Genomic DNA, 12,577 nt, shown 5'->3' on the forward strand with positions numbered 1-12,577 from the left:
TGCACAGTAAATACCTCTGCAATGCAGTCAATTCACTATGCATATCTAATTCTTTATTCTTGGCACCTTATTGGTGTATTGTCCTCAACCCCTTCATGTCTGCCTGTCTGGGATGTAGAGGATTGAAACTACGTAAGCCTTGGACTTCAAACTCTCAAGGCGTGAGAAACCAGAAATACCGGACTCTGTCTCTCCGCCCCAGCAGAGGGCACTCCCACCTACGGTCGCACAGCAGTTGCATGCTACCAGGTTAAAAAATGGCCGTAATGATAAAGCTCGCACACAAACTTGTTTTGCTTGTTCAATAGTTTTTGCCTAATTATGACGATTTTTATTTTACTTTAGTTCAACATTTTACTTGTTTGATCTCAAAGATACCCACCTTTAGAGATATCATCGATCTTTTACCACGTATAGTGTCGAATATATTTCTAACCGTTTTATCATAGTATAGTCTTTAATCAACTTATTCCGATTGTAAATGCGTTTAACATCCATACTTCCATGACGAACAATATTTACCGCAATCGTTTATACTTTACAAACATGGAAAACAGAGGGGACATGAAGGTCACACCATGTCACGTACAAATCCACTTGTTCCACGTGTTGACACATGAGCTGCATTTCATGGAACGCCCATGGTATTGGTCACACATATTAACATTGTCCAAAAAAATTAACTTTCATTGACTCCCTTCTTCCTCTCTCTCTCTGTAGCTGTAGCATATAGTGGTGTGGAGCCCATAGCTGGACCTTTGCTTTGCTGGCTTCAAGCTCTCCATTGTTGGTCTTTTATGGGGCTTGTCTGCTGAGAGAAAAAGAGAAAAGAAAAGAAAAGAAAGAGAGAGTTTTTTTCTTTCAGTTGGCCCAATCTTCCTCTCAAAGACTCTTCCTTTTTTGAATACTCCCATTCACTTTGTGTGTTGTGTGTGCTTGTTCAACAATCTCATCATCTTCTCTCACAGCACCACTAGAAAAAAAAAAAACCAAAGCTCCCTTCTTTGTTTCATTTCATGGATCCCCAGATCTAATGCTTCAATACCCACATGAGCTTTTCCCTTAATTCTTCAAGATCTTAATCTTCAACTGTGACAGCGGGTTGGTTTCAACGATAAGACTACTGGGTAAGCTTCTTTTACTTCCTTGGTTTGATACTTGGAGAAAGAAAAATGCTTTTTCTTCTGTGGTTTTTGATTGTTGGGTTTTTGGAATCTGTGTTGGTCGAGTCAATCTTTTTACCAATGCGAAGAGGTAGACCTTCTGGATTTCCAAATGGCTGACCAAACTCCTAGTTGAACCTAAAAAAAGTGACTTTGACCCCTCTTTTTTCAAACCTCCCATTTAAGATTGCGTTGATTTTCTTTTCCCATTATAAGCGGCTGCTGTGGTCATGGGTATTCTGCTTTAAATGGCAATAAGATGAGTTTTGGGACTACTGGGTTCTATCTTTTAATTCCTTGTGTTTTTGCGCAATCAATCCCCAGCTGAGTTTAACTGTAAAGTGGGGGCTTCTTTATGGATTATGGTGTTTGTTTGATCTACTAGAATGAAAGAGAAAAGAGTTTCAATTTATTAACCTCCTTGTGTTTTGTGTGTTGATGTCTGTTTTGTTGTAGTATGTAAAAGTTGAGCTCAGAAATAGAGGAGGGGAATTCTATTTATTTACTATTTAGAAATTGGGATTTTGGGGGCAGGCGGGTTTTTTAAGGTGCTTGTTACATGTGGAGATTTTGGAGGGTTGTGTGGATGAGATGAGGGATGTTATCAGAGTTGATGAACTTCTTGAGGTCCTGTTTTCGGCCGAGGTCGAATCGATATGTTCATACCAGTTCAGATGCAGGGGGTCGCCAAGACGGGCTCCTGTGGTACAAAGACACAGGCCAGCACATCAATGGTGATTTCTCAATGGCTGTAGTTCAGGCCAACAATTTGCTTGAGGATCAGAGTCAGGTTGAGTCCGGGAGTTTGAGCACGAGTGAGTCTGGCCCTTTTGGAACTTTTATTGGTGTTTATGACGGGCATGGTGGACCGGAGACAGCACGCTTTATCAATGATCACCTCTTTCAGCATCTCAAGAGTAAGTGTCTTTAGACTTTTTCATGGGATTCTGAACATGTTAAATTCCTTGAGCAAGATTTGTTGGCTTTGTGGCTTTTGATCTGGAATTCTGCTGGAATCGAGGGAAAGCATTTACAACAGAGGACATGGTTTAAATATTTAGTGCTTTAGTTGAGACTTAGAACCTTGCTGAGTTGAAAAGAAGAGAGCCTTGTGAATGCATGCTTGATTATGTCTATTGTGTCAAAAAAAAAAAAAAAAAGGGGACTCGCTTATTAGTTAAGCTGAGTACTTTTACTAAAGGCAGGTTGGAGTATTGATGGAGTATATTAATAAGATATTCAGTTTTTATTATTGTTTCAGGTTTCACCTTTAATCAGCAGCTAATGATATAGCATATGGAATGTAAACTCTACAATCCATTAGTGATTTTGGGCTTAGACTTTGAGACAAAATCCATGTTCTAATATTGAATTTATTTATAATATGCAGGATTTAGTTCGGAGCAGCAGTCCATGTCTGTGGATGTAATACGAAAAGCCTTTCAAGCAACCGAAGAGGGTTTTCTTTCTGTAGTTACCAGGCAGTGGCCTCTGAAACCACAAATTGCAGCAGTAGGATCCTGCTGCCTTGTTGGCGTTATTTGTAACGGAACTCTTTATATTGCCAACCTTGGTGATTCCCGTGCTGTTTTGGGGAGGATTGTGAAGGCAACAGGGGAGGTACTCTCAATTCAGTTGTCACAAGAGCACAATGCATGTATAGAATCTGTGAGACAGGAGCTGCATTCTTTGCACCCCGACGATCCACAGATTGTACTTTTGAAGCATAATGTTTGGCGTGTAAAGGGAGTAATACAGGTAACTTTTCTATAGTATGACAAGTAGTTATTGACAATCTTTGCAACAAGACCACGTATTTAACTCATGTACTTTCTTTGCACCTAGATTCTACTATTAGTGCCTTGGTTTATATTAACTTTCTCATCCTCCTTCCAAGAGACATTGTCCGTCTCATTTGTGAATTCAAATGACTTCACCTGTGTTTTCAGCCAAGCCAGCTTTTTTTTTTTTTTTTTTTACTTTTTTTTTTTTCCTTTTCCTTTTCCCTTTTTTTCTTTTTCCAATCGATCTTAAATTTTTGTAGACCAGTTAACAATATGGAATAAAAATCGGGTTAACCTTCTTTTGATGCATCCTTTGAAATTGTTCTCCTTGGTTTCTTGTAATTTCCAAACAAATGCTTAAACTCACTGAGTCCGTACTATTTCTCTCTTGTACTTCTAGAAAAAGCTGCACATGATGTAAGTAGTCTGCATATTTGATCTAGGTCTTTCCTACCCATGTCTGAAAGAGTAGTGAAATTCAATTTCAGCTACGCCAACATATTGTGCAGTAGTTGGTATGTTTTTACATGTTAATGAAAAGTGATGGCTCTAGTAGCAGGTCATCACTCAAATTAAGTATGCCATGGTATTTCATGTATGATGAATAGATAGATGTGATACTTAGAGGTGGAATCTTATCCTCTTCTTTTTTTCTCCTTGTTTAAAAAAACTCTAATGGATGCTACCATACGTTAGAGAAAAGGCAATATGTGACATTAGATGGGAGTGTTGCATCCAGTGGTACAATTAAGTGATGTGATGCTAAGTTTTTTGTTTTTCATTACCAGTATTTCATAGTAAATGGTTACATGATAAACTCGATACTTTTTGTGCTGATTCTGATATTTGAACACTTACTCTTGCAGATTTCTAGATCTATTGGTGACTTCTATTTAAAGAAGGCTGAATTTAACAGGGAGCCTTTATATGCCAAGTTTCGTCTTCGGGACCCTATCAAAAGACCAATATTGAGCTCTGACCCCGCAATTTCAGTGCTCCAATTGCAACCACACGATCAATTTATTATATTTGCTTCTGATGGGCTCTGGGAGCACCTCAGCAATCAGGAAGCAGTTGATATAGTTCAAAATCATCCCCGAAATGTAAGATTTTTTGCTTTTTTTTTTTTTTTTTATAATTTTTTTCCTCAGCTATATACACTGGTACATTAACAATAAAGGCATTTATCTTTTTGATAAGAACAGTAAAGGAGATTAAGATTTGACTATTTAGATGTCAGAAATTGATAATTTAACACTTATGGCTTGTGTAAGATTCCTATATGCTATTTTCTTTTGTTATTCCAATGGCAAGCAAAAAATTGGGGGGAACCACCTAGATTACAGGAACCATACCTAGTACATCTCTAAGTTGGTCTCCCATACTAGATCTTTATTTCGCAGAAAGCATAGCTGGTTACTTTAGACAAAAATTGCCTTCTCAGCATGATTTCAGAGAATACCATGGGAAGTTGTTTTAACATTATAATACAATCAGAAATGTTCTCACGGTCACTGAACCTTGGATTTAATATTAACGGTTGAGATTGAATGAATGTATTCTAATCTCAACCCTTGATAATAAGTCCAATGGTAGGTGACCTTAAATTTTTTGGTCGCCAGGTGACCGCAAGAACACTAGTTATAATACACTTAGGATGTAATTATGATCTTTACAGCATGAAGAACTTGTTGCAAGTTGTAGAAATCTAATGGTCTATTTCTAACAAGTGCTTGTATGCATTTTGTATATCTAATGCTGCTAACAAAAAAACAAAAAAGAAAAGAAAAATGCCTCCTATATCTGTTAACTTTGGAATCAATGTATAAGAGTGGAGTCAACTCTGGAAATAAAGCCACTACAGCTGATAACAGGGAGAAATGATGCCAACTTTTGTGATTTTGAATGATCTTACTGTGAAGTCATTGTTTTCGATCTTTGTGTACCCCTTTGTTTTGTAGCCTGTCACTCTGTTATGTATAGTCCCATTAAAACTATTGTTTGCTTAACCTCATCCAGGGAAGTGCAAAGCGGTTGGTGAAAACTGCCCTGCAAGAAGCAGCTAAAAAGAGAGAAATGCGGTATTCAGACTTGAAGAAGATTGACCGTGGTGTTCGTCGCCATTTCCACGATGACATAACTGTAATTGTTGTGTTTCTCGACTCAAATCTTGTGAGCAAGGCTACTTCTGTCAAGTGCTCAGTGAGAGGGGGCGGTATCAGCCTGCCTCCTAATACTCTGGCTCCTTACACGACTACACCCACGGAAGCTGGCAATACCTGATCATTAAACAAACTGTATCTCGATGTGTGTTTGTACCATTCTCTTGTGTGAATACAATTAGGTAGAGCTTCCAAGCCAGACTGCAGGGAGTGGGCCGTCAATTCTTTAATGTACAACACTGTAACCTTTAACTGGAATCTAATACTTGCATTTAGCTTCTTTCTGTGCTCAGAAACAAAAGAACTGGAGAAGACGACTTCAAGGCGACCCTCAGTAATCAATCATAGCTACATTTCCTTGACACTGTTACTATCCTCTTCTCATTTTGCTTTTCATTTCTCTTGAAATTTCAGATCTGTAAATTGTATGACATGGCAAATTAAGCTTTTGCTTCCATTTACTTGCATGCCTGTTTCTTTATTTCTATTGTCTATCATAATTGGAAATGTAGCACATTTATGAGAAGGGCTCAATTGAAGAGAGTGCTCTGGAAATATCTGTAGTAGCCTTGTACTTTGAGCATTGAAAACCTACATACAATACAGCAATTACACAAACTAACATGTCTAAATTTGTCACTCTCAAAAACAACATATCTAAATTTGATAGTGGGGGAGAAAGTGGTATTCTTGGAAGTGAATATGGAAAAGAGAGAAGTAGGGGGTATCGAGGTCAGAGATTTACTCTCATTTGTCAGACCCAATCAGGCATATTCCACCAACCCACATACAAAACCCCTTGATTTTGTATCACCTAAATGCCAATTAGTGGCTTACTGATAAACACTAGAGAGAGGCGCGATCCTCAATGCCACTACCCTATACCCTTCGATTGTGTTAGATAATAACAACTGCAAAACACTATCCAGCTCTGAAATTGTGCAAGCTCCATCATCACCAGTTCCTCAATTCTTCTTTACATTTCTTTCAAGAGAGAGGAGAGAAATCAAGCAGCAATGTCCCTCATTCTTGTTACATAAATAATTTGATTAGGGTTTAGGGCATCACTTCTGTAATGCTAAGGAAAAATATTTGGTGGAGCAGCCTTATCACGTGATATGTTCGTTTTATACTCTCATTAATTATATTTCAAAATATCCTATAAAAATTCATATCTAAAACAACTTAATTTGCAGGTTAAAAAATCACAAATACCCTTACATTTTAATAATTTACACAATTAGACGGTATGTCAAACCTATTAGTTTAGAAGAGATGAGACACTACGTTCATATCTCCATGATTTTCCTTTCTTTTATAGAACTACAGCAAGTCTTTGACTGGTTGGTAGTAAATACAGTTGAGCTCTTTTAGATGCTCCAAGTCCAGAGCAAACTTTGAGGTACTCCCTAGATCCTCGGGTGTCATTCTCAAATCTCAATCAAATGTCATATAAAATAGTAAAATACTATTGGTGGGAATATTAGCATATGTTGGGAACTCACTAGAAACAAGTTTGAACATGGTAAAAAAAAGAAGCACATTGCCACCTAAGTTTTAACATATATACAGTGATTATGAAATAACATAGTTGACTCTTAATTCATGTTTGATTTTACTGAAGGCACATATTTACCCCCTTCTAGATGTGCACCTCCATTTTAATCAACTAATGCTGTAGTAATATACAGATAAAAAAGCACACATTTTCAGGTTTCTTTTCTTTATTCAGATACAATCCAGGCAAGCATATGATGCTCTGAATGGCCTGCCAAGTTCATGTGGAACTCAGATCAGAGCTGGCATGATCGTACTCATTGCATGGTACCACCCTGGTCCAAACAGGAAACTCCTTTTCTTTATGTCACACACACACACAAGTGTACTTCAAATCCTTGCAAAATTTAAGTACCATTACCAAATATTTCACTTCATTGATGGCCTAGATTTGTCTTTCACCACCAAAAATCCCCTTGTTAACTATTGACACATTTTGGCCTTGAAAATCCAGACAGATCATCTAAAATTGCACAAGTAATCGTTCTGAAACTCAACAGAGACTTCAAAGTCAGATTCTATGCAAAGCTTTCAATGCCTATATCAGTTGTCATTCCCAGACCAATAGACAAATTCTTTCAATGCCTATAGCAGTTGTCATTCTCAGACCAATAGACAAATTCTGGTTATGACCAACTATTTTTCCAACTCCCATATATTAGCAAAGAAGCCTTTCATGTAATCGCCAAACGGCCAAAGTATTGCACCTATCTTGCCATGCACAACAGCCTCCATCAACATGTATGTCTGCTTTCACTCGTGTTTATAATTCAGCAGGGGAGCTTTTTTTTTTTCCTCAAATCTTATATAAAATGGTTATGCTTGGAAAAGAAAAGACAAACTCACGCGATGGGGTTGAAAGATTTCAATATCTCTCTTTCTTAACAGTTTAAGAGAAACACATTGAAATATTTTCTAATTCCTAAGTTTGTAATCTGCAAAACAAACGAGACATAACCAACATGGTTAAACCTCATGCCAGATTTTCAACCGAAGTGGAATATGAAGAAAGGTAATTATCGTCTAATTATGTTTCAGAACTTTAATTATTTTCTTTAACTCTCTTACACCTGAAATGATGAACCAGACTCATTCATGAAATCCACCACAAAACTTTTGCTTTTGTTTTGGCCAAGCACCACATAGATGGTTGAAGACTTGAAGTATTCGAAAAAATAAAAATGCTCCCTCCTTCAAATATTATAAAAACATATTACTCTTTAAAAGAAGAAGAAGAAGGACAACAAAGACATGACAAAAGCACACTCTCTCTGGTTTGTGCAGTGGTGACCACCCTTTTACATGTTTATTTGCCAAGTTTGACTCCTCTTTTTACTCACCACTCTTTGTCACTCTGGAGCTTAAAACCTGTGTTTTAATGGTTCAAGACCTTTCCTTTTCTCTTTTTTAGTTATTTGCTTGTGACTCACTCACTTGATGCATGCCAGCTTGGTTCAAATTACCAAATGCAAGACAAGAACAACACTGTCTCTCTCTCTTTCTCGAGCCCCAACCTTCTTTCCCACCTAGGGTCTCTCTCTCTCTCTAAACCTCTCTGTTTGAATAGTCATTTTTAGCTGAAAATTGATTTATCTCCAAAAACATCAAATAAAATAAAACTCCCTCCTCTTTTGTGTGTTACCTCAGTTCACTGTTGTAGGAGATGAACTGGGTTTTAGCTCTGAGAGTGCTACATTTTTAGAGGGAAGAGAAGGGTGGCTCTAAAATTTCTCCAAAAACTAAACTTTCTACTTTGTTTATCTAGAACCCAGTTCAGACAAGCATATTCTCCATTTTAGGCCAAACCCCACTTCCTTTTTACCCCAAAAGAAAACCCAGATTCCTCCAAAATTTCACCTTTCTCACTTTACCAAGCCAGTTCTTTTTCTTTTGGTTTGTTTTATCTCCAAAACCAGAAAAAGGCTCCGACTTTAGTAGGAGAAGAAGAGCTGCTAGATGGGGTGTGTAGCCTCAAAGCTAGAGGAAGAAGGAGTGGTAGTAACAATCTGCAAAGAGCGGAAGCGCCAGCTGAAATTAGCAGTGGAGAAAAGATGTGCTCTTGCAGAAGCACATTGCAAGTATTGTCAAGCTTTGTGTGCAGTAGCTGCAGCCATCAACCTCTTTGTTTCTCGCTACTCTTCTCCTCCTTCACCTTTCCTCATCACATTTTCGCCACCTTCTCCTCCTCCTCCTCATGAGTCTCATTCCCATCCTCAACTCACTCATGAAAATGTGATAACCAACCCAATGTTCCTCCAGCAAAGACCATCTGAGTCGACTCATGAAGCCATTACCTGTGGTTCTTGTGCTTCTTCTTCTTCGACATCCTCAGAGTGTTGCGAGGAGGAGAGAAGAGTAGAAGAGGAGCAAAACCAACATGAGCAAAGAAGAGTGGAGAGAGCAGAGAGTGAGGAGCAGGGTTTTGGGTATTTCTATATGCAAATGCCACCAGCAATGCCATCACCACAGAGGGACTTCGGGTGGGATTTCTTCAACCCTTTTGAGGGGGTTAGGCCGGAGGTTATAAGCAGCGGGTACAGGAGAAGCTCCGAGGAGGATTTGAGGGCGGTGAGGGAGGAGGAAGGGATACCTGAGCTTGAGGAGGAAGGGGAGAGAGAAGTGGAGCAAGAGAAGAATGTTGTTGTGCTGGAAGAAAAGAGGGGTGTAGAGAATGGAAATGGGGGTGAAGTGGTGAAAGTGGTGGATGAAGCTAATGTGAGCCAGGGGGAGACTAAAGGGTTATCTGTGATTGATACACCAGTGGAAGGAAGGGAGCTTTTGGAAGCATTGAAGGACATTGTGGACCTTTTCTTGAGGGCTTGTGAGTCTGCAAAGGATGTGTCTAAGATGCTAGAGGCTAATAAGGTTCAGTTGCAGTCTGGTTTGGAGGAAATAAAAGGTGGGTGCTTATTTTCTTCTTTCAAACTGAAAATCTAACTTTGTTTTTTTTTTCCTTTTTTTTGATGAATTCCAATTTTTCATACTCTGCTTGAGTTCGGTTTTCTGGTTTGCACCATATCTATGCTGATCTGCAAAGGGTTTGGTTTGGGGTATAATTAATTTGTTGTTCTGTATCTGCAAAGGCTTTGGTGATAACTCTATCATTTGTCTTCATGTGTTACTTTTGCATATGTCCTGCCTTTAGCAACATTCCAATTTGAAACTTATTATGCAGCTACTCAAAGATTTTATTCATATTGTGGATAAACATGATTCATGGTTTGAAATTTAATGCATTATTAGCTCTTTCAGTGCTTAGATTTTCCTTTTGAGTTATGATTGTCTTTTAGTCCTCCACTTTAGTAGGAGCAACAATGGTAGGGCATTTGTTCCAAAAGTTGGCATTTTTCTCTTAATTCTTGTAATGTGCTTCATTATGTCATAGTGGGGATCTGTATGTTACTGCACAAGGTAACAACCTAAACTCTCTTTTGTTTCAACTTTATTGAACTAAAAAGAAAGTTACCAATTGGCCACGGAAAATAATATAGTTTTACCAAAAGAATTTCTCCCTTTCAGTTATTCCCCAGTCCCCACTATGGTTCTTTTTCTCTCATCTTCTGAAAAGATGGTGGGCTCTAGCTTTATATCTCTTTACCAGAGATTGTATTTACTTAATTCCAAAACCAAACTCCAAATTCTTGCAGTTTAGGCAAAAGTAGGAACATTTTTGCAAATGATCGTCGTCTTTTTCAGTTCTGGATCCAAGATTCAATCTCGAGTAACAGTAGTTAGTTGTTGTACTCTGTTTCCCTATCCATCTAACAGTAATAATTCCTCCTGCTCCTATTTTATTCCAGAGAACTCAACAAAGCTAATTCAAGCTATATCATGGCATTCCACTTCATCATCCAAGGCATCATCATGTAAGAGTCTTGTGACATCCAGCTCCAAAAGTTCTACAGCATGGACAGAATTTAGGAATGATCTGTTTGAAGATTACGGAGGAATGGATTCAGGAAGTCATTCACTTACGCTAGGAAGGCTATATGCTTGGGAAAAGAAGCTCTATGAAGAAGTTAAGGTAACATAATTGTTGCTAAAAAGCAGCAATCGCTAGCCTAGCAAATTTGTCTTACTTTGTTTCATTAATGTGTCCGAGTGTTTGATTTGTCTTCCTTTGTTTCACTAATGTGTCTGAGTGTTTGATTTGTCTGCCTTTGTTTCACTAATGTGTCCGAGTGTTTGACATTGTAGGCTGGAGACATGACACGGAAGCTTTATGAGAAAAAATGCTCACGTCTTAAACACCAGGATGCCAGAGGAGATGATGAACTGACCACAGACAAAACTCGAGCTGCAGTGAAAGATTTATACGCTAGGATCTTGGTTGCAATTCGGAGTGCCGAGTCAATCAGCAAGAGAATCCAGATTCTGAGAGATGAAGAACTGCAGCCCCAAATTGTTGAATTGTTGAAAGGGTATGGAAGTTAACAGATACAACTTAAGCAGTGTCCCAAATTAGTTTCACTTAGGGTTTCATCGGTTTTCATTTTCCTTGTATCTTGTGCAGCTTAATGCGCACCTGGAAAATTATGTTGGACTGTCATGAAACACAAAACAAGATTCTTGTCCAGGTAAAATCTTTCGCTGGTTCCACATTCGGAAAATTCTGCAACAACTCCCACCGGCTTGCAACACTGCAGCTCGAGGCTGAGCTTTTGAACTGGCATGGATGCTTTACCGAGTATGTTGCAGCACAAAAAGCATATGTTGAAGCTCTCCATGGTTGGCTGACCAAGTTCGTGGCCCCTGAAGAGGAATTCTACTCCAGGGGGAAAAGTTCAGCAGTGCCATACGGGGTCAATGGGCCCCCATTGTTTGTGATCTGCCATGACTGGTTATCTTCCATGGAGAAATTACCTAATAGGGCGGTGACCTTTGCATTGAAAAGCTTTGCAAAGGATGTGAGGGCTCTGTGGACTCAGCAAGGTAAAGAACAGCAACAAAAAAGGAAAGTTGACAGCCTAGCAAAAGAGCTCGACGGAAGAATTCTGGCATTCCAGAAGACAGAGAGCAAGTTTCTCGAGCCAAAGCTCACGGAGCATAAATCCGAGTCAGATATGGATCATCAGAGTGAGTACATAACAGAGAAGAAGGATCAGCTAGACATGTTCAGAAGAAAGCTGGATGTAGAGAGGGAAAAACACCAGAATTACATGCAAGAAACTCAGCGGATCACATTAAATGGATTTCAAACTGGGTTTTGTGCAGTTTTTGATTCCCTAACAGAGTTCTCCGAGGCTTCTCAGAAAATGTACAGTGATCTCGTGACCTACAATGAAAGTGTTGATAAAGTTGGAAACCCATCATATATAGAGGGTGCCAAGGTTGAAGAGAATGGCAGCAGATGACATAACAGGTTTTGAGAATTTCAAATTGTTGATTGTGTATTTTAATTTGTAAATATTGTGTCAAAGCAGCTCGCTGAGACACAATTATTTATGTTTCAAGGGTGGTGTTGTAGCAATGATTTGGTAATTGTTTCTACAAATAGTTGTAATGGTTGCCAACAAACAATATTAGAGTAAGATTCTTAAAATCCTTTGATGAGTTTGATCTTCCTTGACAAGATTGTCAAAAGCCTGTTTGTAGCAAATTAACCATGTAAGTTGCACTAGCAGCACTTTGGTTCTGGAAATAGGAGAATCTTATAGTGTTTAGTAGTAGTCTACACCCATCACTTTTGGAAGGTGGCCCAGAAAACCCTAGATTAGAAATATCTGGCATATTGGTTCGCTGAGTTAACAAAGGCTCCTGAGAATCTCCCTCAAAAGGTTATAGATCCCAAAACTTAAGCTGGAAATGAGTGAAGAACACGTTAGCTGTGACTTCAGAAATGAGGTAACCGTTGCTTTCACTCACTTTGGTTGCTCAAGTTTGTAAAGTTCAAGAACTGTGGACATCATTC

At 38.7% G+C, this 12,577-nt stretch overlaps 2 protein-coding genes across 2 annotated transcripts; both read left to right on the top strand.

The window, feature by feature from the left end:
• Nucleotides 1-783: 783 nt before the first annotated feature.
• On the top strand, nucleotides 784-5,664 carry LOC133736506 (probable protein phosphatase 2C 46). The gene is made up of 5 exons (XM_062164021.1): nucleotides 784-1,127; nucleotides 1,620-2,080; nucleotides 2,554-2,921; nucleotides 3,814-4,050; nucleotides 4,967-5,664. Exons 2-5 carry the CDS (start codon nucleotides 1,762-1,764, stop codon nucleotides 5,228-5,230), a joined length of 1,188 nt encoding a protein of 395 aa, XP_062020005.1. The 5' UTR covers nucleotides 784-1,127; nucleotides 1,620-1,761; the 3' UTR covers nucleotides 5,231-5,664.
• A 2,496-nt stretch (nucleotides 5,665-8,160) lies between these two features.
• LOC133739365 (protein ALTERED PHOSPHATE STARVATION RESPONSE 1-like) lies at nucleotides 8,161-12,337 on the top strand. The gene is made up of 4 exons (XM_062167146.1): nucleotides 8,161-9,565; nucleotides 10,467-10,690; nucleotides 10,864-11,087; nucleotides 11,180-12,337. Exons 1-4 carry the CDS (start codon nucleotides 8,623-8,625, stop codon nucleotides 12,018-12,020), a joined length of 2,232 nt encoding a protein of 743 aa, XP_062023130.1. The 5' UTR covers nucleotides 8,161-8,622; the 3' UTR covers nucleotides 12,021-12,337.
• The last annotated feature ends 240 nt before the right edge of the window (nucleotides 12,338-12,577 follow it).

Source organism: Rosa rugosa, chromosome 3 (genome assembly GCF_958449725.1).
Source record: "Rosa rugosa chromosome 3, drRosRugo1.1, whole genome shotgun sequence".
Lineage (NCBI taxonomy): Eukaryota > Viridiplantae > Streptophyta > Magnoliopsida > Rosales > Rosaceae > Rosa > Rosa rugosa.